The 22,522-nt window shown below is 40.0% G+C and overlaps 2 protein-coding genes across 6 annotated transcripts in view; one reads left to right on the forward strand and one right to left on the reverse strand.

Annotated features, from left to right (window-relative positions):
• RAB3GAP1 (RAB3 GTPase activating protein catalytic subunit 1) overlaps window positions 1-11,417 on the reverse strand; it is a 37,958-nt gene extending 26,541 nt beyond the window's left edge. Inside the window, exons 1-8 of one of the 3 annotated variants that reach the window (XM_059727419.1) lie at window positions 11,337-11,417; window positions 11,196-11,251; window positions 9,429-9,504; window positions 8,813-8,908; window positions 5,961-6,093; window positions 2,886-2,964; window positions 2,191-2,310; window positions 1,334-1,499 (exon numbers count right to left, since the gene is read on the reverse strand). In XM_059727419.1, the coding sequence (XP_059583402.1) occupies window positions 1,334-1,499; window positions 2,191-2,310; window positions 2,886-2,964; window positions 5,961-6,093; window positions 8,813-8,908; window positions 9,429-9,504; window positions 11,196-11,251; window positions 11,337-11,354 (744 nt within the window). In that variant the 5' untranslated portion in view covers window positions 11,355-11,417. Of the gene's footprint in view, window positions 1-1,333; window positions 1,500-2,190; window positions 2,311-2,885; window positions 2,965-5,960; window positions 6,094-8,812; window positions 8,909-9,428; window positions 9,505-10,507; window positions 10,691-11,195; window positions 11,254-11,336 lie in introns of those variants that run through there. The other 2 variants (XM_059727420.1, XM_014599552.3) reach the window with 2 other exon arrangements.
• Window positions 11,418-11,432: 15 nt separating this feature from the next.
• The window catches only part of MAP3K19 (mitogen-activated protein kinase kinase kinase 19), a 36,357-nt gene continuing 25,267 nt past the window's right edge, over window positions 11,433-22,522 (forward strand). The window contains exons 1-2 of one of the 3 annotated variants that reach the window (XM_019480485.2): window positions 11,433-13,681; window positions 21,966-22,121. In XM_019480485.2, the coding sequence (XP_019336030.1) occupies window positions 22,039-22,121 (83 nt within the window). In that variant the 5' untranslated portion in view covers window positions 11,433-13,681; window positions 21,966-22,038. Of the gene's footprint in view, window positions 13,682-21,965; window positions 22,122-22,522 lie in introns of those variants that run through there. The other 2 variants (XM_019480486.2, XM_019480487.1) reach the window with 2 other exon arrangements.

Genomic DNA, 22,522 nt, shown 5'->3' on the forward strand with positions numbered 1-22,522 from the left:
GGAAAAAATAATATATGGTGTAAGAACATCAGACCAGATGGTATCAATTCACAACTACAAGTAAACCAAATTAGATGTCCTATATTAATTCTGAGTAAAAATGTGGTACAAAACGTGCCCACAATAAGCAGGTCAGCATATCCACCTGATTTCAGTGGGATTCACCCCCTGCACACAGCCAAAAGGTTAGTCTTTGAAATAGCAAAGATGTAACTACTTTGGATGCAAAAATAAGCCAGAAAGCATTTTGAATCCATGAATACATAGAATGTATATTAAGTTAGAGGAAAACTGATAACAGGCTATATGGTCCTGTTTCACCACTAAATCAATCCAAGCCAGCAATGCAAATCATTAAGTTCAGATTTTTTTTTTATTTTTTTTTTTTATCTAGGCCCCCAAATATATAAAAACTGTCACACCCCAGTTCTTTGTACACTACTACACTCAAATGGAAAGAAAATTCTTTCCTAATATTAATTCACTCAATAACTCCTAGTGAGATGCAATAGTCAGAAAGTACTACAAATCTACCAAAATGCGTATCTTATGCTTGTCACTGTGCCCTTCATCTCCATTTTTTTTTCCAGTGGGCAGCCTTTACTTACAATCTACATCTGATGTGACATATCTTCTTAAAAAGACACAAGTCATGTCTTAGGGAATTGCCCAATATATTTTGGTCATTTAATAAATAAATTACTAAAAGTTTGCATCATCTGAGGACAAGCATGGCAAATTTCTGCCTAAATTTTATTTTAAATAGACTACTTGGAAAAATAAGTAGTTATTGTGAAAGCTGTCTAAGAATAGCCAGGATGTAGTTGACTTTCATTCAAAAATGGACACATTTCCATTAAGGAAGAGAGACCCTATACAAACAGTGTTACCAATAAGTAGTCACAGAATCACAGAGAAGTAGGGCTGGAGGAGACCTGGAGAGGTCATCTAATCCAATCCCCTGCCTGAGGTAGGATCAGCCCTGGAACATCTTCTCAGGGCTATCCATATTTCATCTGTTGGATTCTGCTTGCTATTAAGACATATATTAATAACTGGAAAACAGAATATCAGAAAATAAATCCAGGCAGCTTTTTTCTCCTTCATCCCTTCTTTTAAGGAAAGAAAATTGTTTTGAGGCTGGAAAAGAGGGGCATACCATTATAAAGTGAACTTTAAATCAGACTATGAAGGAAAAAAGGATTCTATTGATGCAGAACATTGAGCCCAATCTTTAATTTGATCACCTATATATTTAAAAAACTGCTCGTGTGAAAGGAGATAACCATGTTACACACTGGTTATAAAAGCAGCTTCTAGCAAAAATACTTACAATCTTGGATTTAAAGATGTCCAATAGCCCTGATAAGTGAGTATACTGATTTGGCACTTTACGAAGATGAACCATTTCAAAGTCCGTTCGAACTCCAGGGCCCTGACATTCTCCAACATACATTCTTCTCCATTTATGATGTATTTGCACAAATAATGGCACCTGACTGAAAGATACTGATGTTTTAGCTTACAAAATAGCTTAGAGTATTCTATAATCTTCAGAATTATTTAATATTATTATATACAAAACAAATTTCAGACATTTCTCCACAATGGAGTATGCAAACATCACCACCTAGTGGCACTGGAGTTTTAATGAAAAATTGCCAAGTAAAACATATTTAATAGCAGGCATAATACATAACTTTTTTAGGTAAAGCGGAACATGTGCAAAGCCACAGAGTTATACCAACCATTTCATCATAAAACAGACTAAAATCAGAATTTAATAGCGGGTCTGAATACTGTCAGAAACACCAGAATCCTTATGCCATAAAACTTGTAAACAAACTGACCTAGTTTACATAAATACCAATTTGTGAACAGGTTGCTCTTACAGTTTTTGATATTTTAAAACAAAAGTTCCCTATTTTCAAGAAATCTACTGAACAGAAGTTATAGATGTAGATTCAGTACACCAAAATATTAAAAAACTCTCTGAATATGTCTGTCAAAATACTGATGCTAGGCCAAGCTTCCATTGCAAGATATAATTTTAATTCATCTTTTTGATTAAATCTGAAGCTGTAAATTTTCTAAACCTGTAATATCTTCTGTTGCTATTAACGCAATTCTTCCTCATTGTAAAATCATTAACATTATCTTGATAAGTAAAGCTTTTAAAATTCCACTTACCAACCAGTGTTTCCCAAACCAATAGAAATTGAGCTCAGAAGGAGGTTACATTTGGACTCACTAAGAACTGCATCGCTATTTGCTGCTGGGGCAATAACTACAAATTCACGCAAGCCATACCTTTAAAAAAAATTGTAATAGGTTACACAAGAAAAAGTAGTTGCGTGTTCTTGATTCTATCCTATGTAGTTTGAAATAAAATCATCACCAATTTCCTAAAATATCAAATGTATTTTAGATTTCAATTAGTTTTTCTGACTGATAGACAGAATGATGCACAAATACCACACGCTTTGAAAGCCAGTTATTAAATGCTATCCCTTTAAATATCTACATTTACAATAGTGCACTAACAGAGTATCCAAGATAGCACATGTTTATTACTTATATTGCGAAAAGGTACTTATTAGAGACAATTAACAGTTACATTCTCCAAAGGGTAAGAAGCAAGACACTCAATCTGAAATTCAACCTGCAAAAATATTTAAATACTTTCACTTCAGGTTCAAATTTACATCAGCACCTACTTTAAATTTGCTAAATATTTCAGGTACAGAATCATGCTTAGCTTTTTAGGACTTGTAACTTAACAAGTACTCACGAACTCTGTCAATAGTAACTGAAAATCTTCTAATTAAAACTATATGAATGCACCACAGTTACTTGCAATATAGAAGAAAAGAGACTTTACGTACCATCTTACTAGACAATGAGCTCTAGGAGGAAAATCGTTGTTCATACACAGCAAATCCTGCATAGGTAGTGGAAGGGCATCTGTGAAACCATTTGATAATGATGAAAAAGCATTAGTATTTTTTTTTAGTAAGTTAGAGGAAGCCTGAGAAAAAGAATGTGCTCTTTAACTGCTTTAAAAAAATAATAATTATTTGATGAGGCCCATTGTAGTAAAAGAACCAGTTTTTTTTTCCAAATAAAAAGTAATCCCTTTAGTCAACTCAATACTAACTTCTGTGTTCATTCATACTTCAGATTTATTTTGTGGTATAATAGTAGAAAGTGGTTGGTGTCATCCCTGTGTGTATTCCTCCCATCCTCTTTTCTTACCAGTGATCATTAAGTTTTCAGCTTATATTTATGCCTTTGAATGTGTCCTACACAAATTGCAGAATACTGGTCAAAGTAAAGCCATTCTCAAATCTTACCTGATTCCTCAGAACAGAGAAGCAAGGCAGAGGATATTGAAAAAGGAATGGCAGGGCTTCTCAAGCTTCACTACAATGCTGCCTTCACCAGCTCAAATCGTAATTAGCGCACAAAAATTATTAGTATATATTTACTTTTACTATAAACTATTTTGGGAAGATATTATTCTATTATGCACAAAGTGCCCAGCACAATAGGGTTCCAATCACAGAAGAGCATCTCTAGGCAATTTTCCAGCAGAAAACACCCAGCACAACCACCACCAGCCTGAATGGAGGCTTTCCATTCAGGAACACATTAAATTTGTATCTAAAAATGCTAATCATATAGTACTGAAGTCAATAAGAATTTTGGCACTGACTTCTGTAGAGCAACGCCGGTGTCACAAAACTAGAAATAAGCTTTCTAATGCACAATCTTTCCCACCATAAATCCATGATCCCAATTTGCACTCTACTGAGATGAGAGTACACGAGCTGATCTACTATGCTGCTTTTTTCCCCCACCAGTAGTCACTAGAGGACTGGATGAAGGACTATTAGTAGGTCGCTACGAAGAAATTTCTATTCAGTAGTTATAAGTCCCTGGACTGCAGCTAGAGAATGTAGCCTTTACAACAGTTCAGTGCTGGCAAAAGAGGTCAGAGCAACAAACTTAAAATGCGAATGGAAGATGAAAATGGACTTCTTAAAAGAACAAACTCATTTTTTCTTCTTCTGTATTTGAAGTTTTCCAATTCTGAAGCCCATCCTTTAAAAACATGTTAGTTGAATAAGGAGAATTTTGTTTTTCCACACTTGAAGAGTTACACAGAGGTCAAAACACTTTATAGAAAGAGACTTAAAATATTGCAATTACATAATTTCATAGCATTTTCAGTGAAGAAAGTGAGTTCATCAGCATTAGATTCTGCTGCATTCTTTAAGTGTTAGAAAAAGAAAAAACTATAAACAAAGTACCATATACTTTTATAAGTCTTCATACATTTGGTATAGTATAATAAGTTCTTTGATCCCTGCCATAATGTGTGACTAGTATGAAATGCTAACATTCAATATTTGCATCACATAAAAAGTTAACCTGACAAGATTCAAGTTCCTACCCAATGGCATTAGCTAGAGCATGTGATCAACAATCACAGGAAAATATGAAACCACTGTTATAGTCAACCCCAGGTTTCAGAAAAATTTACTTTAAAAAGAGTAATTGAACATATGGGTTATACCAAAATTGAAGACAACAAAAAAATGATGTTTAACTGGAGGTTAGGTTGGGGCCAAGATTTCTACATTCTAATCTCAGCTGTTACACTGCCTGAACTTTTTAAGGTCTGATTTCCAGAGAAACTAACCACCCTCAACTGCAACTGAGGCAGTGGGAGCTTACACCATAAACCTCCTTGTACTGAAATTTATCCTTGGGGTGAAAAAAGAGGGAAAATACCCATATCAAGGAATATTTAAAGACTCAATATAAATGCAAATATTACTATTCATAAGGATGTTCTCATTATTAAATGGAAACATTTACCATACTATTCCAAATATAAAGTTATCCTTCTCTCCTTCCCCCCTCCTCAAAGAACCATAAAGACTGCACTCGAGGACTGACCTACAAATTGGGCTTCTGGCAGTCAGGCTAAGCCAAACATAATAGTATAGAGCACTGTCATAGTTAAAGGGAAAAAGGTTTTTTACCTAAATTTGAACCTGAAAATGGAGGGTTATCTTACATGTGAGGTTGACTAAACTGGAACAGTCTAGTCTACATCATCATCATTGGTAGACTTAAAAACCAGAGCTTTCAGCTTTGTTTGAGATCATATATAGAAATACTGTGACTATTTTCCTGTTTAAAAAAAAAAAATCTAGATACTTGTTTTCACAAGAAACCTGTTGTGCTGATAAGTCAGACAGAGCTGTAGAATAGGCTAGCAATAAAGAGCCACGTACTTATTGGATTTGGAGAACTGTTCAGAAAAATCAATTGACCTTTTACATTTCATTTGCCATTCTGTCCACAAGAGATTTATCTCCAGAACAAAGGGAAGAAGTTTAGAGACAGAAAAGTTAGGGATGGACAAATAAGTACCCTGTCCAGTATAGCAAATATCCCTTTAAGAATAACATTTTTATGTAGCTATGATGCATTAAAATTTCTGGTTTTTCAGAAATTATTAGAGATCTTAAAAAAAAAATACAAAAGGAAAAAAAAAAGGCAAACTTTTTTACACTCAAGTATCACACAAACTTACAAGTTTCTACAAATCCATATACCAATGACTTATTTTTGCTTTTTGTACAGTGAGGCAGCTGAATTAAGAGCCTTTAGATTTATATACAAGTTTAGTGAACCAATTCTTAATTATCAAATTAAAAAAATCAAAGTTCAAGTTGTTTCCATGCTCCATTAAATTACTATGTAGAAACTATGACTTCCAAAATACTTCAAGAAATAAACTTAATTTCATAGGGGACTCCGCAAGTTTCTAGGTAAGTCAATTTATCTTATCATAATTTTCACATTAACAAGATAGCATTCAAAAATTACCCTCAGCCTATCTCCCCTATTCATATTTACAATATGTAGTAAAGCTAATTATCTACCTTCGACCAATTCTTCTTTCCCATCTTTGTCGCTAGATTCTTGTACAAGATAGTGATGAGTAACCGAGAACTTGAAATCGGCAAATGAAATTTCATCTGATTTCTCTTCCCATACTCCACTCGTATAAATACCCTGCATAAAGAAAAGAGGCAAAATAGATGATTTGAGTGTGCATGTTTAGGTAAACCTTCATGAACAATAAGTAATGTATTGGAAGTATCACCTAAAGGATTCATTCTGTATGGATACCAAAGCTGTTTTATACACAGGGTCCATGTTATATATATATATATATATATATATATATATATATATATATATATATATATAAAGAAGAGTCCCAAAATACAACCTACGCCCCTCCAAAATACTTTGGCATTCATACATCTCTCTTGCAAAAAATGGAATCCAAGAGTGCTCACCCAAGTCATACTCGAAGACAAAAACACCCTCCATAGGAGCAAAGCATACTGCTTATCTGCATTATTTGGTTTGAAATACTTCTCTACTGTAATATTCACCTTGAATGTGACTTTGTCAACAAGGAACTACACAGCTAACCTCCATACAACAGTAAATAAATCCATGCTCTAAAAATACTAAATCAAATTTCATAAAGAAAAAGTAGCTAGGGTACTGCAGAAAAGACACCTGTAACATTGATTGAAAAGTCACTATGCATTACTACACCTGTACAATTAAAAACTGTAAAATTCTACACAGTAATACTGAAACAAAATGTAGATAATTCTCTCAATTTGCACCATCGGTTCTTACTACTGAACATCAAAGAGGTCAGAGGGCCAAACTTAAGGGACACGTAAAACATTACAACTGTTAAGGCAAAAATGTTTCATTAGATAATCATTTTAAGCCTGAAAACGTAATGCTCAGACCATCAAATATAGAAGAGTAAGAAAATGTAGAATCAGAATCACAGAAAAATATAGCAGCTCATCTGCCCAGCAGAGAAAAGGCAGTGGCAGTCTGACCTGTCCCAGTCATGGGATGGGTCCGGCTGCGTGGAAATGCCCTCATCTCTTGCCCAGGGTGGGAGGTAGATGAGCCCATGGCTGGAACTGTCCAAGCTGTGGGAGAATGCCACCTGCTCTGTGCCTAGCTCCAAGACAACCCAAAGCTGTGCATGGGGAGAGGCAGACACACCATGGCTGAAACCACCCCAGAGCCCTGGGACCATTCAAACCATGGCTGAATGCCACTTGCCCTCCCAATCAGCTGATCAGCAGGAAATGGGCCATTCCCACACTGCTTGACCTGTACCAGAGACATCCAGAACAAAAAGCCACAGGGGAATGTCCCCCTACTCCTTACACAGATCAAACTGTCCGGGTCTGTTCAATGGCATAGAAGGCAGGATGGCACTGGTGCAGCTGCCTAAACAGTCCATATTCAAGCTGCATCAGGATCCTTGTAGGTCTCTGGCTTCTTCTCCCTCTGGCTTGTGCAAGGTGAGGGGAGGTGGGGAGGAGAGAACTGTGGGATACTGTGTGTATCCCAGTATTAAGAGAAGCATACAGCCATTCACGCTTGCACGAGAGAGAGATCTTCCTGGTTAATAAATGAAGTGCCGTACTGGGTCATGCCAAAAGTCCATCTAGCCCAGTATCTTATCTCTGACAGTGGCAGGAATGGATGCTTTAGAGGGAAAGCATATGAACAGGATATATCTAGAGTGCTCCCTCCCTGTCATCAGGGTGGATAACAATCAATGATTTAAAATAAATAAATAAATAAAATTGAATTTTTAAAAATTTAAGTCATTTTTTTTTTACTTAATGGTATTTATTTTTTTAAGATACTTTAAAAAAAACCCAACTATATAAAGATAGTTTTAATTTAAAATATGTTATAGTTCAAAGATATCAGGGAACAGGGATTATAACTTCTAATTATATACTACTTGAGATGAACATATTCATGTAATTTTTTTAGAAACGTTTTATAAATAGGTCACAACAGGCCATGGACTATATTAGGGGCCCAATTTTATGGGGTTCCCAGAGGCTCCTCTATAGATTAGTAAAGATTAAAGAAAACCACTCTACCTAATGAGACTCAGTGCTCAGTCTAAAAGAACCCGTTAAGCATCGCTGTGATGCTTAGTTTCAGTTCTCAAACTGTGGAGTTGTGTCTCCAGAGATAACATCCTTGTTAACAGTAGTATATGGAGAGGAGAAATAACAGACCTGACTACCCTATCATCTTTCTGCAAGTTTGTGTATCCAGAGTCAAGCCCTTACCTCTGTCTAAAAGTGCAGAGTTTCAAGAAGTTAAATGAATAAAGGATATCAAACAACAAGAACTCACTTTTTGTGGAAACAAATTATTAAAATCGAAGCTTCCTGACCAGTGATTTAAACAATGATTTAACTCCATTTGATTTAAATCAAATCCACCCTGCCTGTCATAAACCATCATTGGCTTAGAGGTGCCAGAGCCCCTGACTGTTCCTTTTAATATCTATTAATGGCTCTCTCCATAAATTTGCACAGTCCCTTTTTGAACGTAGCCATACTACCTGCTTCTACAGCCTCCTGTGGTAATAAATTCCACAAGTTAATTATGCTCTGCATAACAAGTACTTTTTCTGGTATTTTTAAACCTGAAATTAGCAGAAGGAAGTGGGTGCCCTTTACTGTAGCTTGAGTATTCTGGGACTTGGTGAATAACAGCTCCCTATTAATTGTCCATACCCTTTGTAATTTTATAGACCTCTATCATATCCCTCTCACCCCCAGTCTTCTCCTTTCCAAATGGAAGAGTCCTACCCTCTCTAGCCTCTTCTAGTATGGCAGCTGCTCCTGATCATCTTGGTTACCTTCCTCTGTACCTTTTCTAATTCTACTATATCCTTTTTGAAATGTGGAGAGCAGAACTGCACAGTTGGAAGTACTCTATTTTTTTCCATGGAAGAGTCCGTTCTCTTCTGCAAAAAAAAACAAAAACCCAAACTTGGGATGCCTTTACATTCTTTTTTCAGGTGGAGAGAAACATGTGTCTATAGCCTTGGTTACAACAAGGTGCTATACAATTAAATACTGACTAATGCTGATTTGATCTAAGAAACTACTGTGCAACCCACTACCATAAGGAAATGATGTGTGGCATGAAGTCTGAGTGACAGAAAGGGGAAGGGAGAAGCTATCCCTAAGGATTTTAGCAGGCATAGAGATGGCTCCTTTGGCACTATGAATTTAGGAACAAGGACTTTGGAGAACATCCAATGTTCACTTATCATAACACCAGTGTTCTCTCAATCACTCCAGAGTTATTTTTACCCAAGAATTCATTTCCACAATAAAGTTCTCCCAGGAAAACTGTTTTCGACTATACATAACTAAATGTTAGCCTGCCAAAAGCCAAACAACTGGATGTGTAACTCTAAGTAAGTTATGTATTATACAGCAAATCAAAAATTCAGAGATAATTCAGAAGCAGCAACTGACCTTTTCTAGAGGCTTGCCTGAAAAGGTTCCGATAAGTTTCCAGTCATTCAAAACTTCTTCAATTTTTGAAATAAATCTAGTAGAAAAGAAAGTGATAATATTTCCTAAACACCGTGTGTATGTTAGAGCTCAGGTTCTTAAAAATGAGGAAAATATACAATATAATTATTCACTTTTCAGGGATTCCCTCTCTCTCCTAATAGTTCAGAAGTTTTGGTTTGTTTGTTTTTTTTCACACAGCTGTCTTTTTCCTTCTTTCCTATTCATTTATACCATCTTACTCTTGTTGTACCAGATTGTGGGACCCTTATTCACAGTAGTGAGCACCTCAGTTGTTACTCATAGGACTAGTGTCACTTAACAAGAGTGAATAAAGTGAAACCTGGATCCATAGGATGCAAAACCTATATTCTAACCAGCAGAGAGCAGCATTTGAAAGGGTGGATCCTCAAATATTATTTATTAAATGCCTCACTTTGACAGAATCATAGATGTGTACAATTTCAACGAACAACAAAGAAATGATACACTTTGAAAGTTCATTTTAAAAATAAGCTATAATCTGTAGTTCATTTCAAGCTGGGATAATAGAACACAGCGTAGAACAAGCAGGCGGACTTGTCTGTCTCTCCCAGCTTCCCTTCTCCTCCCCGCCAACCCTTGCTCAAAATTGCAAGCAAAAAAGAAACAGAATGAGATTTCTTCTGCACGGTTCTTGTGGCAGCTGTAAGTCTCTGGAAACTTGTTCTTAGTTTAGAATGATTCTGGAGCTTTTCCGTTTTCCAGCATATATAACCACTATAACAGAGTCCCATCGGTAGGTCAGGGTTAGCTAAAAAAAAAAATTTATTATACACAGCTCTGAACACGTCCCTGAAGCAGATATCAAACGACCAGAAATCAAAATAATCAAACCATTAAATGTAAATAACGCCGTATTAGGACCAGCAAAAACAGTGTTCTGCCTTTCTCTAAAGACGCACGGGGGAGCCTGGAGGGAGGGCAAACACACCAACTCATGCGACTCATTTGCAACTACCACTTCTTGGAAATATGAAAACATGAGAAAAAATACATACCAGGATCTGAGCCATCTGACTTTTCACTTGACTGTACTAGCTAGAAGCCCTCAGAAAATATTAAGAATCCATCACAAATACAGACTGCGTGGAAGCAACAAAGTTCAGTCCCGCAGGTTACCCAAACAGCACCAAAATGGGCTCAGATAAAACTCCAAAGAGGCCTTCTTTCTTGTGTGAAAACTAGCGATAGAAATAGATTTTTTTTTTTAAATGACACCAAAAAACGGCATGAAAGGCTATTCTTTACCATGCCCAGTGTCTCTAGCGATAACAAAACAAATCCCCCCATACACCTTCCAGGGATGCTTCCTATCCATGGGATCAGTCACAGACTCGTAGACAATGAGGGCTGGAGGGAGGTCGCCCGTCCCCCCAGGGGCTCCAAGCAGGACCCGTCCCGCCTCAAGCTTTGTCCAGACGAGTTTTAAAAGCCTCCGAGGATGGAGATGGCAGCACCTCCGCCCTCCTCGTTAAAACCAGTCTCCCTAAATCCCCAAGCGAAACCTCCCACCGGACACCACTGCTTGTCCAGTCCCCTGCCACCACCGACACCCAGGCTGCCGTCAACCCCCCCTCTTCTGCAGGCCCCGGCTCCAACCATCCTCGCCCTACCCCGGCCCCCACAGCGCAGGGGGCTGACCTCCCCTCGCCCCTTCCCAGGCCCAGCCGGCCGCGGGGCGCGTACCTCTCCCACTCGGAGGCGGTGGTGAAGTCCGTGATCTCGAAGACGTCGGACTCGGGCTGCGGAGAGAGCGCGGGTGAGCGCGGGGCGGCGGCGCCGCGGAGCGGGGGGGAGGGGAGGGGAACGGCTCGGCCCGGGACTCACCTCACTGTCCGCCGCCATCTTGCGCAGCGGCGCGCAAAGGCTGCCGGGAGCCGGCGGGCGTTGGCCTCCCCCCGCCTGCGGAGCGCCGGTGAGGTGAGGCCGGGCGGTGGCAGAAACAAGCCGACGAATGAAGTCTCTGTGGTTTATTTTCAGATAAATTGTGCTAAATCAGGGCTGTCCACCTCCCGACGGCCTCTCCAGCTGCACGGGCACGGAGCAGGGCTGGGAAGAGGGTCCCCAGCAGCTCCGTGCCCACCCGGGCAGCTCCCAGGGGCCGGGAGAAATCTCCCGGCGCCTCCTGCCCAGGCGCGCATCTGCTCCTGGTCGGTGCTCAACACGAGCGCAGTGACTAATTGGCTACTTGCGTTTGCCGGTAGCAAATTTGCTCACAGAGCAGTTTACTGTGCAGTAAGCATGTGCGCGTGTAGACACAGCAAGGTTACTGTGCAGTAAACTGTACCGCGCAGTAACGCATCTCGTGTAGACGCACCACCCTCGTTTCAAATCAGCTGCTTGGCCGTGGCAGCCGCACGTCTCTTCAGACAGCAGTAAAGGTGGCAATTGTAATTGTAATCGGTTCCTTTTAACCTCCTCATCCTGTTACGCAAATGGTATAAATCCCAGTTTTGTGTTAGGTAAATAACATGGGAACAGACTTTTGCCTATTGCTTTAATCTTATGTATTTTCTTGGGTTTTGCATTGCCTTAAGAAAGTCCATGTTGTACTGCTCCGTAGCTTGACATAAGTGCTCAACCTTTCACTCCTTCGTACGCTGCGTATGTGAGGGTATAGTTGAGAGTGTGTTGGTGGAAAAGGAAAACGCCAGCTGGTTTGAAGAACGAAGACAGATTAAAGACCAAAACAAGAAGAATCTGCCCCAGAACAGCGAGAGGACAGCATCCTTCGACCTTCGAGAAGGAACACAGTGATAACACTGCAGACGCTCGGAGGACTGGATGAATTGACAAGACTAGAAAAGATGGGGCGAGACATGTCAATTTTGAGTCTTGTTCTGCATATCACCCTGGAGCATCTGTTCACCTGATGAGACAGACCGCAAGAAGCCTGGCTCCTACTCATGATCCACTTAGCTGGCCACTAAGTTGACTTGAGTACCAATGAGACGGGTCACGTATACCAGCGTAGAACAGAAATCGGGGGGGGGGGTGTACACACTAAGCCCTTAAATCAATAACTAGGGCACTGCCTTATCCCTTCATAAGATCTCACTCATTTGAGCAACTGATTATTTGTGCAACCGTTCCACAGGTGTCAATGAGCCACTCTCCTTTTTAATGATTTTGAGCGTGTTCCCTAATCCAGCTCTTCTTTCTTCAGTTATTCTGCTGTTAATTAGCTGCTCGTCTTAATGTAATTCCTACTTAACAGTCCTGCAGGTTGTTTTTAACTTTAGCTAAACATTAACTCAGGTGAACATCAATGCAGAAGTGGAAATAACTTTCAGTGAGGTATTAGGTGCACTGTCAAGATGCTCAAGAAGGCTAGATTGCATTTTATGAATCTGAAAGAAATCTACCTTAATGATGACAGGACTAAAGAAAGAACATCCTTTGATTATTTCTTGCCTAGTTTGTTGGGTTTTATACATTAATACGGTGCAGCACATTAATGCACATTCTAAAAAAGTCGCATTTTTTTTTGCTTTTATCTTAAACTGAATAATATAACCCTAGGCCCCTAGCATATCATAAAAGCTTCTAGTTTCTTTTCACTTGGAGAAAAATGTAAGTTGTGGTGTGTATATATATATATATATATATATATATATGATGATGATGTGCTGCACCCCCCCTCTCAAAATCCTAGCTCTGTCCATGGACATATCTTATGCACTTTCATACCATCTCAAAAAGGAGTAAGGAAATGTTTATTAAATGTTATTGGGATTTAAACAGTATATTATCAAGAGGACAGTAAGACTTCACCTCAAAAGGAAAGGGCCAGAAAAAATAGTCAAGCAATGAACCTGTAAATAAGTGATTAAAGGGGAAAGAAATAAGCTGTTCTGGGTGTTGGTGTAAAAATCTTACCGTGTAGTTAAACTATGTTTGGCTTTCATAGATGGCCCAGTCTGTCTGAATTACAAAATGCCCAGTGGACAGTTGCCTTGGCAACAGACTGTAAACTAAACAGTCTTGTTGTAGCAGTGGCTGCTTAAAGGGTTTTGCACTAGAAGAACCTAATAATAGGAACAGGCAAAGTATATGGAATTACTGTGCGAAGTGACTGCTGTCCAGTGAAGGAGGACAACTCTGACCTCAATATGGTCTTCAGCTGCTCTTCAGATTGGTGCCTCTTTCAAATGCGCTCAGTCAAGTTCTAGGTAAGAGAACTTACATGTTTCAGCATGTTTCCTAGAAACTCTATTTTCAGTTGTTGTTTAAGTGACATCCTAACAGTACACGGAAGGAAGTGTTTATTAGATATCGTATATGGATACTATCCATATAGAAGGTGCTATAGAACTTCCACTTCCAATGAATCTAGGTGATACCCTTGGAGGGAAATATGGTCAAGTCTTTAGAGGAAGCTGTAGTACATGTTAAAGGATTACACTTTCCTTTTAGTTCATGTAATAAATCCCTAATCCTTTTATGTTTAGTTAATTTTTCTTCTCTCTTCTACTATGATTCAATCTGAGGGAAACAGATTGGGCCCTACCATTTCTCATGTTACTCTATTCCTGTTAATTGTGCTAGCATACCAATGTTCTGAGCTCAGCTGAAATGAAAAAAAAACAAACAAAAAAACGAAACCAAATTAATGTATATAAATTCCAACTTGCACAAAGCAAAATACTAACTCTCAGTTTTTTCCTTTAGAGATGAATAATGCTATAGATTCTGTTAAGTAATTAACGGCATAGGCCTTGATCCAAAACCCTCTTAAATCAATAAGGAAGGTCAGCTAGATGTTCCTGTTTACCCCCTCTCATAGTTCTACCTATCCAGAAACTTGTATGGCCTCAAACAATATATCCATCTCTTTTCCCAGCCTGTAAGAAAAGTCAATTTAAAATGGTTTCATTTTAGTTTGTATGTAAAGTGATAGTGAATTTGTATGAGTGAAAAATTTATTAGGGAAGGCTAACCTGAAGAAGAGAATGCAAGAAAAGGAAACATACTTTGTAAAAGGCTCCTAAAATATTTTTTCTTACATAAAAAGTGACTTCATGACTAATTGCCACATTATATTAATCAGACAGAGAGTTCAGGAGAATCCAAGACAGAATCAGACATTTATATTGTACAGATACCAATACCATCGGTAGTAATACTAGTTGGATAAACATATATAAACTCTCGTGTTTCAGACTGCCTGGTAGGAAAACCCCTTTATGATTATGTTATTGCATAATTATCTATGATGGATTTCTGAAATCTCTCTAACAGCCAACTATTGGTAACAGGACATTATATTCTGTGAATTACTGACAATATTTATGGGAAGAACTTATATAGAAGTTATTGAATTTAGTAATTAAGGAATATCTTCAATTATTTTAAATTATTTAAATGTTAAATTTAAGTTTACTCAGAGATAAAAGTAGACAGCTCTAGGTAATCTACCCAGAAAGATGGAGAGAGGATGAGGAGGTTCTTCTGAAAGACGTGCTGAAGGAGCAGTTAGACAGGTCATAGGAAAACAGGAGGAGACAGTCACTTTTCCAGTATAAACTCTTCAGAGCAAGTATTTTTACATTTTATGCTGCGTAGAACATACAAACAATAATAATAAGGCTAATAATAATCAATACATGCCTGCCTCCATATTCAGGCTTCATTATAGTAAGAAATTAAAGTGAGTTTCTTTGTCCTTCTTTATGTGATGCACATAGTCAGAGGCCTGCTTTTCCCAAAAACATTTAAAGAGACTTGCACATTTAGGAATTGCACAGGAACTGTCTGTTGGCACTGGATTTATGACCCAGATACCTTGTTCCAGGAGGACCCAAACACTTAGCCCAACTACAGCCTCTCAGTTCAGTAATAAGTACATTTTATTGATACACAGTGATAGCAGATAAGAATAATGCAAACAAGTCTATATCTACCAGTCCCACAGTTTACTGAGTCAAGGTGCATCTGGCCTGTAAGCAAGCTTCGCTCTGAGGTTCTCTCTTGAATGTCAGATGTCAGCAGCCTGGATGTCAGAGGCTGAGGCCTGCTCTCCCCCATTGGGGTGGGTGAGGCAGGCTGGTGGTGTGCCTTCTGCCCATGATGGCCTCAGGTTCCCTTCCTGGGAACCCTCTCCTGCTCTGAAATACCCGTTTTGTATTTTTTTCCCTCCTAATGACTCTTCATCCCTGTGCATCACTGATTGGCCTTCCTGTGGTTGTCATATTGTCCATGTTCTGCCCTGTCAGCATATTCCTTTCTTTCACAAACCCATCACATGCACATGTCCTAATTTGGTTCTTTCTGGTCTCTCCTAATTTGGTCCATCTACCAAAGCCAGAACTCCCAAGAGCTCTGCAATTGGGCACTGTGACCTGGTGCCACCTTACCTCATGTTATGAAACAGCATGGTGCATGTCTTCTGTTTCCCAGCCCGTGTGTCTGCTTGCTGCTTCCTTGTGACAGGCCCAGTGTGTCTGCAAAGAGGCTTTTAGAAATCAGTTAACCCTTGCCATTGCCCTGGACCATAGTTCTAATGCATATCTACTTTACCTACAAGCCAGTTCCCAAAAGCAAACCTCTAAATACCATTTCCTAACCATCACTGTTCTAATGGAATTAACTAATTGTTCTATGCCAGGGGTAGGCAAAATATGGCCAGCCTGGACTTGGCTTCCCAGCAGCCCCTGCAGTGGTGGCACCTTCCAGCTGCTACTGCCAGTGTCTCCACTGCCACCACCAAACCCAGCCCTGCTGCAAGGTCACCCCAGCCCCTCCACCCTGCACACACCAGCAGGGGCATCAGATGGGGTGGGCAGGTGGTGTCTCCAAGGAGACCGGCCTAGGACCCCCACAGGCTGGGTGCAGTCAGCTGGGCTGATGGGATGGCACTGCAGGCAGGCAGGGAGCAGAGTCCAGGAGTGGGATGGGTAGGCAGGGCTGGGATCATGGGGCTGGGGCGGGCACTGGTTCCATGGGCAGCAGCCAGCCCCTGCCCTTGGAACCAGTGCCAATTGCAGGGATGTGTGGGGAGTGGATCACGGCTCTGCCCAGTGCCTTTGTCCCATGCTGTTATCACCCTGCAATCCTGACCCAGGCTCTGGTCCCACCCACCTGTCCCACTCCCAGACACCATCCCCACCTGCCCATGGCCCCATCCTATCCACCTAGCTGAACGCACTGTATCTGTCCATGTCCCAGGCTGGTCTCAATGGAGATCCTGCCCGTTCACTCCATCCGGTGCCCCCAGTGGTGGGTGTGGGGCAAATGGGCCCAGGGCTGGATAGGATCAATTGTCATCTCCCGAGCCCCTCTTTCCTTCTCCCCCTTTCAGGCAGTGTAAACAGCCATGACAGGGTTAAGGCCAGACCAGCACCCCACCTATCACCAAAACTTCTTAAGTGGTCCTCCAGCCCTAATAACTGCCTACCTCTGTTCTGTGTAGTTTGTTTTGAAAACTTAGTGATCCAGAGGACACTATAAACACAGTGGTTTTCAACATTTTTAGACTCGAGACACCCCAGATTAGACTCATTAGACCCTCCAGATCTTTTGTGAATTGAGTGGCACCCCATTTCAAGAAACGAACTTATTTATTACAGTGCTTATCTTCTTGCAGAGGGGCTAGGAAGTTGAGGAGGGGGAAACCACCAGGCTGGGAGAGTCTGAGCCTGCTTTTCTGTGCTTATCTCACAGGTCCTGTGGCACCCTTCAAAAGATCTCACAGCACCCCAGGGTGCCTGGAACCCTAATTGAGAATCACTGCTTTAACACTTGTTATAACATGGGGAAAATTCCTTCTTGACCGTCACATAACATGTGATTTTACAATGACTAATTAGATGCCCACAACTCTGACCCCCCCACATTTACTTTCTTCTGTTCCATCTCCCAAACTCAGTTCCTCCTATTGCTCTTCTTTTCAGCAAAGTTTTAACTAATCCAACAATTGAATCTCCAGCTGTAAATATTGCATTTTTTTAACAGAAAAAACACAAACATTTTTTAAACTAACAAGCTGCATTTTCGAAATGTTTAGCTGCTCTGTTCTTTCGTTGTTGCTTCCTTTATTTTTACATGGTTTAACTTTAGGCAGACTATAAATTCTTCCAGCAGGATTTTTCTTATGATTCTTGTTTTTACAGCATCTCTCTCACAAAGGATGCTAAAAATAAGTTATAGATCCTATTTATACCTAATCTTTATCTGAAATCTAATGGCCTATATGACAGTATTTTGCTGCAATGTGTTCTTAAGATTAATTATATAATGCTTACATATATATCCAGTTGAGGTCTTTGCTTACACAAGCATAATATTAATATTCACCAATACTGTTACTCATTTTTCCTTTCATCCACTTTAATTAACCTGCAATTTAATTGTGGGTGAGCCAGTAAATAGGAGCACCATTCATTACCTCTTTTTCTGAGAAGGGGTGACTGTTAAGCATAATGCAAATCACATAGTATAATCTGATTAAATAATTTTAGCTTATAAATGGACACCTGTAAGGCATTTACAACTTCTGAGAGGTTGAATTAATAATCTTCAATATACTTTCCGTGGTTCATAATTTGTAACTTCCTTGTGTTGTTTTATAATTGTTTCCCTGTTACAGCATTGTCAGTTGTCAGAATACTCTCCGGAAAGGAAGCCAATATCGTTCTTTGTAATGAAAGTAATGAGACAGCTGTCTTTGTGGCTAACCATCATGTTCAGGAGAACCTTCTGTCAGCTGTAAATGGCAGACAAGGTTCTTTGGGTGAATCCGATATCTTTTATTAGACTGACTTAAATTGGCCTAATGAAAGATATCAGATTCACCCAAAGAATCTGGTCTGCCTTTGTCCTGAGACCAACACGGCTACAACCTACACCCCTGTCAGGTGTAAATGGAGTTCATGTTGTGCTGAAGTAGGTGTTACATTCACCAGGGCAAGGTGATACACAGCTGATTCCACACTTGCCAGTTAATTAGGTGGAGGTTTCATTGTACATTTCTTATTGGGCATAAGCCTACTAAAAATATCTTTCCCTGTGACTGGTTCTCTAGTGATTAAGACACTTACACCACTGGAAATACATAAATCATGCATCGTGGGAGATGTAATCTGTCCAGACCACAGAGGATAACCTGGGTATGATGCATCACACTTCAACTCCCATGAGGCATATTAGACTTGACGGAATTAGATGTTTATTTTTTAATAATTTTCCTGGCTACAATGTTTATTTTTAAGCATTTATTTCAATTTTTGTGGATTTAAATTAAATTAACAACATAAAGATCTTCCATCCCTGGGATGGGAAAAAAAACCCCAAACAAACTGAAAAGGCCAAGAAAAACACCAAAACTTGTATCCTTTCTAATTGGAGACTTTCTCTCACATACCAGTCTTACTAGTGGGCTTCTTTGCCTTTTATTACAGTCTCTTCCCAGTTCTCTGCAGCTGAGTTGACCCACTCAGATGTCAGGAACTCCCTTCCACTGCTTCCCAGGTCTTCTTCCAGAGCTGCTCCTTCTGGCCTAACTCAAATACTTTTCCCCACTTTAGGCAAGGATTTAAATATCCTGTTATCTCCCTCTAGCCCACTTCCTAGTACCTCTGAATGAGTAGCTAATTGCTTAGTTGAGTCCTTATGCCACCTGTTTTCCTTTTTAAAGAGACAGGGCCTCTATACTCTGACCTGCAACTCCCTTTTTCATCAGTCTGTGAGCATGAGATGAAATCAATGCTTATCAATGTTTACCAATAAAAATTGAATCCTGCCAAGCCTAGGCATAGTAGGTTTTCCAAAGAAAAATATTTGGTTTAAAAACAACATCTTCAACTTCAATTTTTCCTTATTTGGCCAAAAATCCTCAGTTTTAAGTTTTTCACCCAAAAGGTAAAAATCCCCATTGTCTGACCAGCTGTAGTTAGTTAGGAAGATAATGACAGAAGATGTGAAATTTAAAATATACAGAACAATAATTCAAAATATTTATTTTAGTTTCCTTTCTCACAAAAGTTAATGTCTAATATACAATTCTATTACTTCAAGTAAATCTGATATCTTTATTAGACCAACTCAAATAGTTGGGAAAAATATTTGCAAGCTTTCAGGCACAAACACCCTTTGTCAGGCTGAGGAAGCATCTGCTTCCTAAGCCTGCCCGAAAACTTAAAAAGAATTTTTTTCTACTATTTGAGTTGGTCTAATAAAGGATATCAGACTTACCCAAAGAACCTTGCCTGCCTATGTCTTTAGAACAACACGGCTACAACCTATACCCCTATTACAATACTTTGCAGTTTTCATTCGATGAGACCTTTATTTTACAAGTAAAGAAACTGAGGTTCAAGGCCAAAATAAGTTTTCCAAAATCACACACAATGTCTGGGAATAGAAACTAGACCTAATATTTCTTCTGTTCTTATTGGACACTTCTACAAGTGCTTTTAACTTGAAGTAGGCTTACTGAGCACTAAGAATACTGTACAATAAGCCTACCGGGGAGCATATTTACAAGTGCTTTCTCATGGGAACAGATTTGCTTCCACCTTGCTCTGCCCCCCACAGCAGTCAGAGGGAGCTCCAGGCTTCCCCTGGGTGTTAGCCCAGGGTCTGGCAGGGAATACAGAACTGGTTCCTATGCACATGGGGCCAGAAGACAGCTGTCTCCTGGACCTGTACACATTGAGAGGGGTCCTGATGTGCACCGGGTGGGAGAGCTGCTGTTGCAGAGCTCTCCTGCCCTGTGCACATGGGAACAAGCCTTGTGCCCAGCGGGGCTTCCCCACATAGCCCAGGGTTGGCTGGAACCTACCCCTCCCCCACAGTTCTTCCCTGCCTAGATTGGGCAATTGGGGCATGGAGCTATGAAATAGCTGCGGGGAAGGGGCAGGTCCCAGCCCCTTGCCCTGATCTGCCAGTGGGGCAGCTAGCAGTAAGCCCCTAGCTGGGTGGAGAGTCCCTGCTGAGCTGGAGGTGGCTGGGAGCTGCTCCACCAGTGGAGAAGTAGCAGCGAGCCCCTGGCTGGGTGGGGATTCCCTGCCCAGTCGGGGCTGGCTAGGAGCAGTCCCACTGGTGAGGCAGCTAGCACCGGGACACCAGGGTAGAGAGGGACCCAATCCCTGTATGGACTGACTCCTGGGGGAGCTGGGAGCTGAGCAGCACCAGGACCAGGCTCCCTACTGGTGTGGCTGACCAGGAGCAAATTTGCTCCCAGTCAGTGTCTATACAAGCCCTACTGTGCAGTATGTACTACGCAGTTAGTATAGTACCTGTATCTATAGTTTACTGTGCAGTAGCTATAGACTAGTTTACTATAGACTGGTTTACTGTGCAGTAGTTTATTAGCACGGTTATTTAGTGATGCTTTACTATGCAGTAGATTAGTCTACTGCACAGTAAAGCATCCCATGTAGACCTACTGGGCATGTCTACACATGCGCCATAATGAGCAGTAAACTATTTTATGAAGCATTAAAGTGTCGTGTAAAAAACCATAACATTATGCTAGTGCACAGTAAAATAGTCTACTGTGCATTAAGTATCACTAAAAAAGCATGCGCTACTGCACATTAGGGCAGCCTAATGCTCATTTAGTACCTCACATTGGAGGTACTAAATTTAACCTGCATTAGAAAAGGCACGTTAATATACATATAGATATGTCCTGTGGGTGCATCTACACATGCCCCTATGGCACCATTGTTACTGTACCATCATTTAGTTACTTCCTTAACAGCCCGTACTGCGCCGTACTGGTGGCGCATGGTTATTTTTAGCCACTATGTCACTGTAGCCACACACTATACTGAGGGATCGTATACAACATAGCTGCAGTGTCATGGTTTGTGCCCACCAACACTACATCGCCATAGCACATTGCTATGGTGACATAGTGTCACTAGTAGACGTGACCACTGAGTACTACAATTCTTCCTCAGATAGTTTCATACCTAAAAAAATAACGAATACACTGTCCTCAATACAAATAACTATTTAAGATTTTGTGCTTAACTTTCTAGGATCAAGCCCTGTGTCGGTCACTGACATAGTGATAGCCAGGGTTCAGTATCACAGGTAAACTGGTATACACACAACTTGCATTGACTAAAGTGGAAATGTCCTACATATAGCTGAAATATAGGCAAAATTTAAGTGATAGTAGCCAATATGAACTGTCTGCCTCCTAAAACTGTGCTGCTGGTAATGTGCTTTGGATCTATAAAATGTAGTTCCAGAGTAATACCAAGAGTAGGAATTTGTCTATGCAGGGGTACTGCAAATTATGATGCAGTAGAAGCCATTCTAGTAATTTCTGGTGTGATTGAAATAGTTGCATGAAATTTGTTCCCTACAGCTGAAAGCTTTGCTAACAATTTACACAACCAAGTAGTAACTTGTTGTTATTTTTCATAAATATGTCAAGCAAAGTATAGAAAATATATTTACATAGCAAGTGGGGAAAACAACCACAACATTTCTGTTTTTAAGGCACCTGAACATTTCCTGGATGTAAATATTTCATACCAACATGATCGGACTTCTCTAGCGCTGATGGTGAGAAATGTGGATCTATTTGATAAGTCTTGATGGGTTAACCAAATATAGACCAGGAGAACTTACAGAAGAACTTCAGAATAACAACAGGTGAGTACTAAATAATAGATGTAGTCTACCAAAGAACATTGCTCTTATTTATACTGCTATGCAAACAATTGCTTAGGCCTGATTTCTTCTTTTTACGAAAAGACATCTGGTTTTAATACTGACCTCTATAAATATCAGATTATAACCAGAGCTATTATTTGGGAATCCTAAGGAGAATGTGTTTTTAGTCTCTTAGGTAGTTCATGAGTGCTAGTTTTCAGTAGCCTCTCAGGTACTTCATGAGATCTGCTACATCTTTTTGCCTCCTGACTTTCTCAAGCAGAATACTGCAAAAATAAAGCAGTATTTTTCCCACCAGCGGCCTCTGTATCCCTCTTATGCTTTTTATTTTTCAGTGGTGTTGGTCCATCTAAAAATGATACTTAGTGTTTTCAACTACT

The sequence above is a fragment of the Alligator mississippiensis genome, chromosome 4 (assembly GCF_030867095.1).
Source record: "Alligator mississippiensis isolate rAllMis1 chromosome 4, rAllMis1, whole genome shotgun sequence".
NCBI lineage: Eukaryota > Metazoa > Chordata > Crocodylia > Alligatoridae > Alligator > Alligator mississippiensis.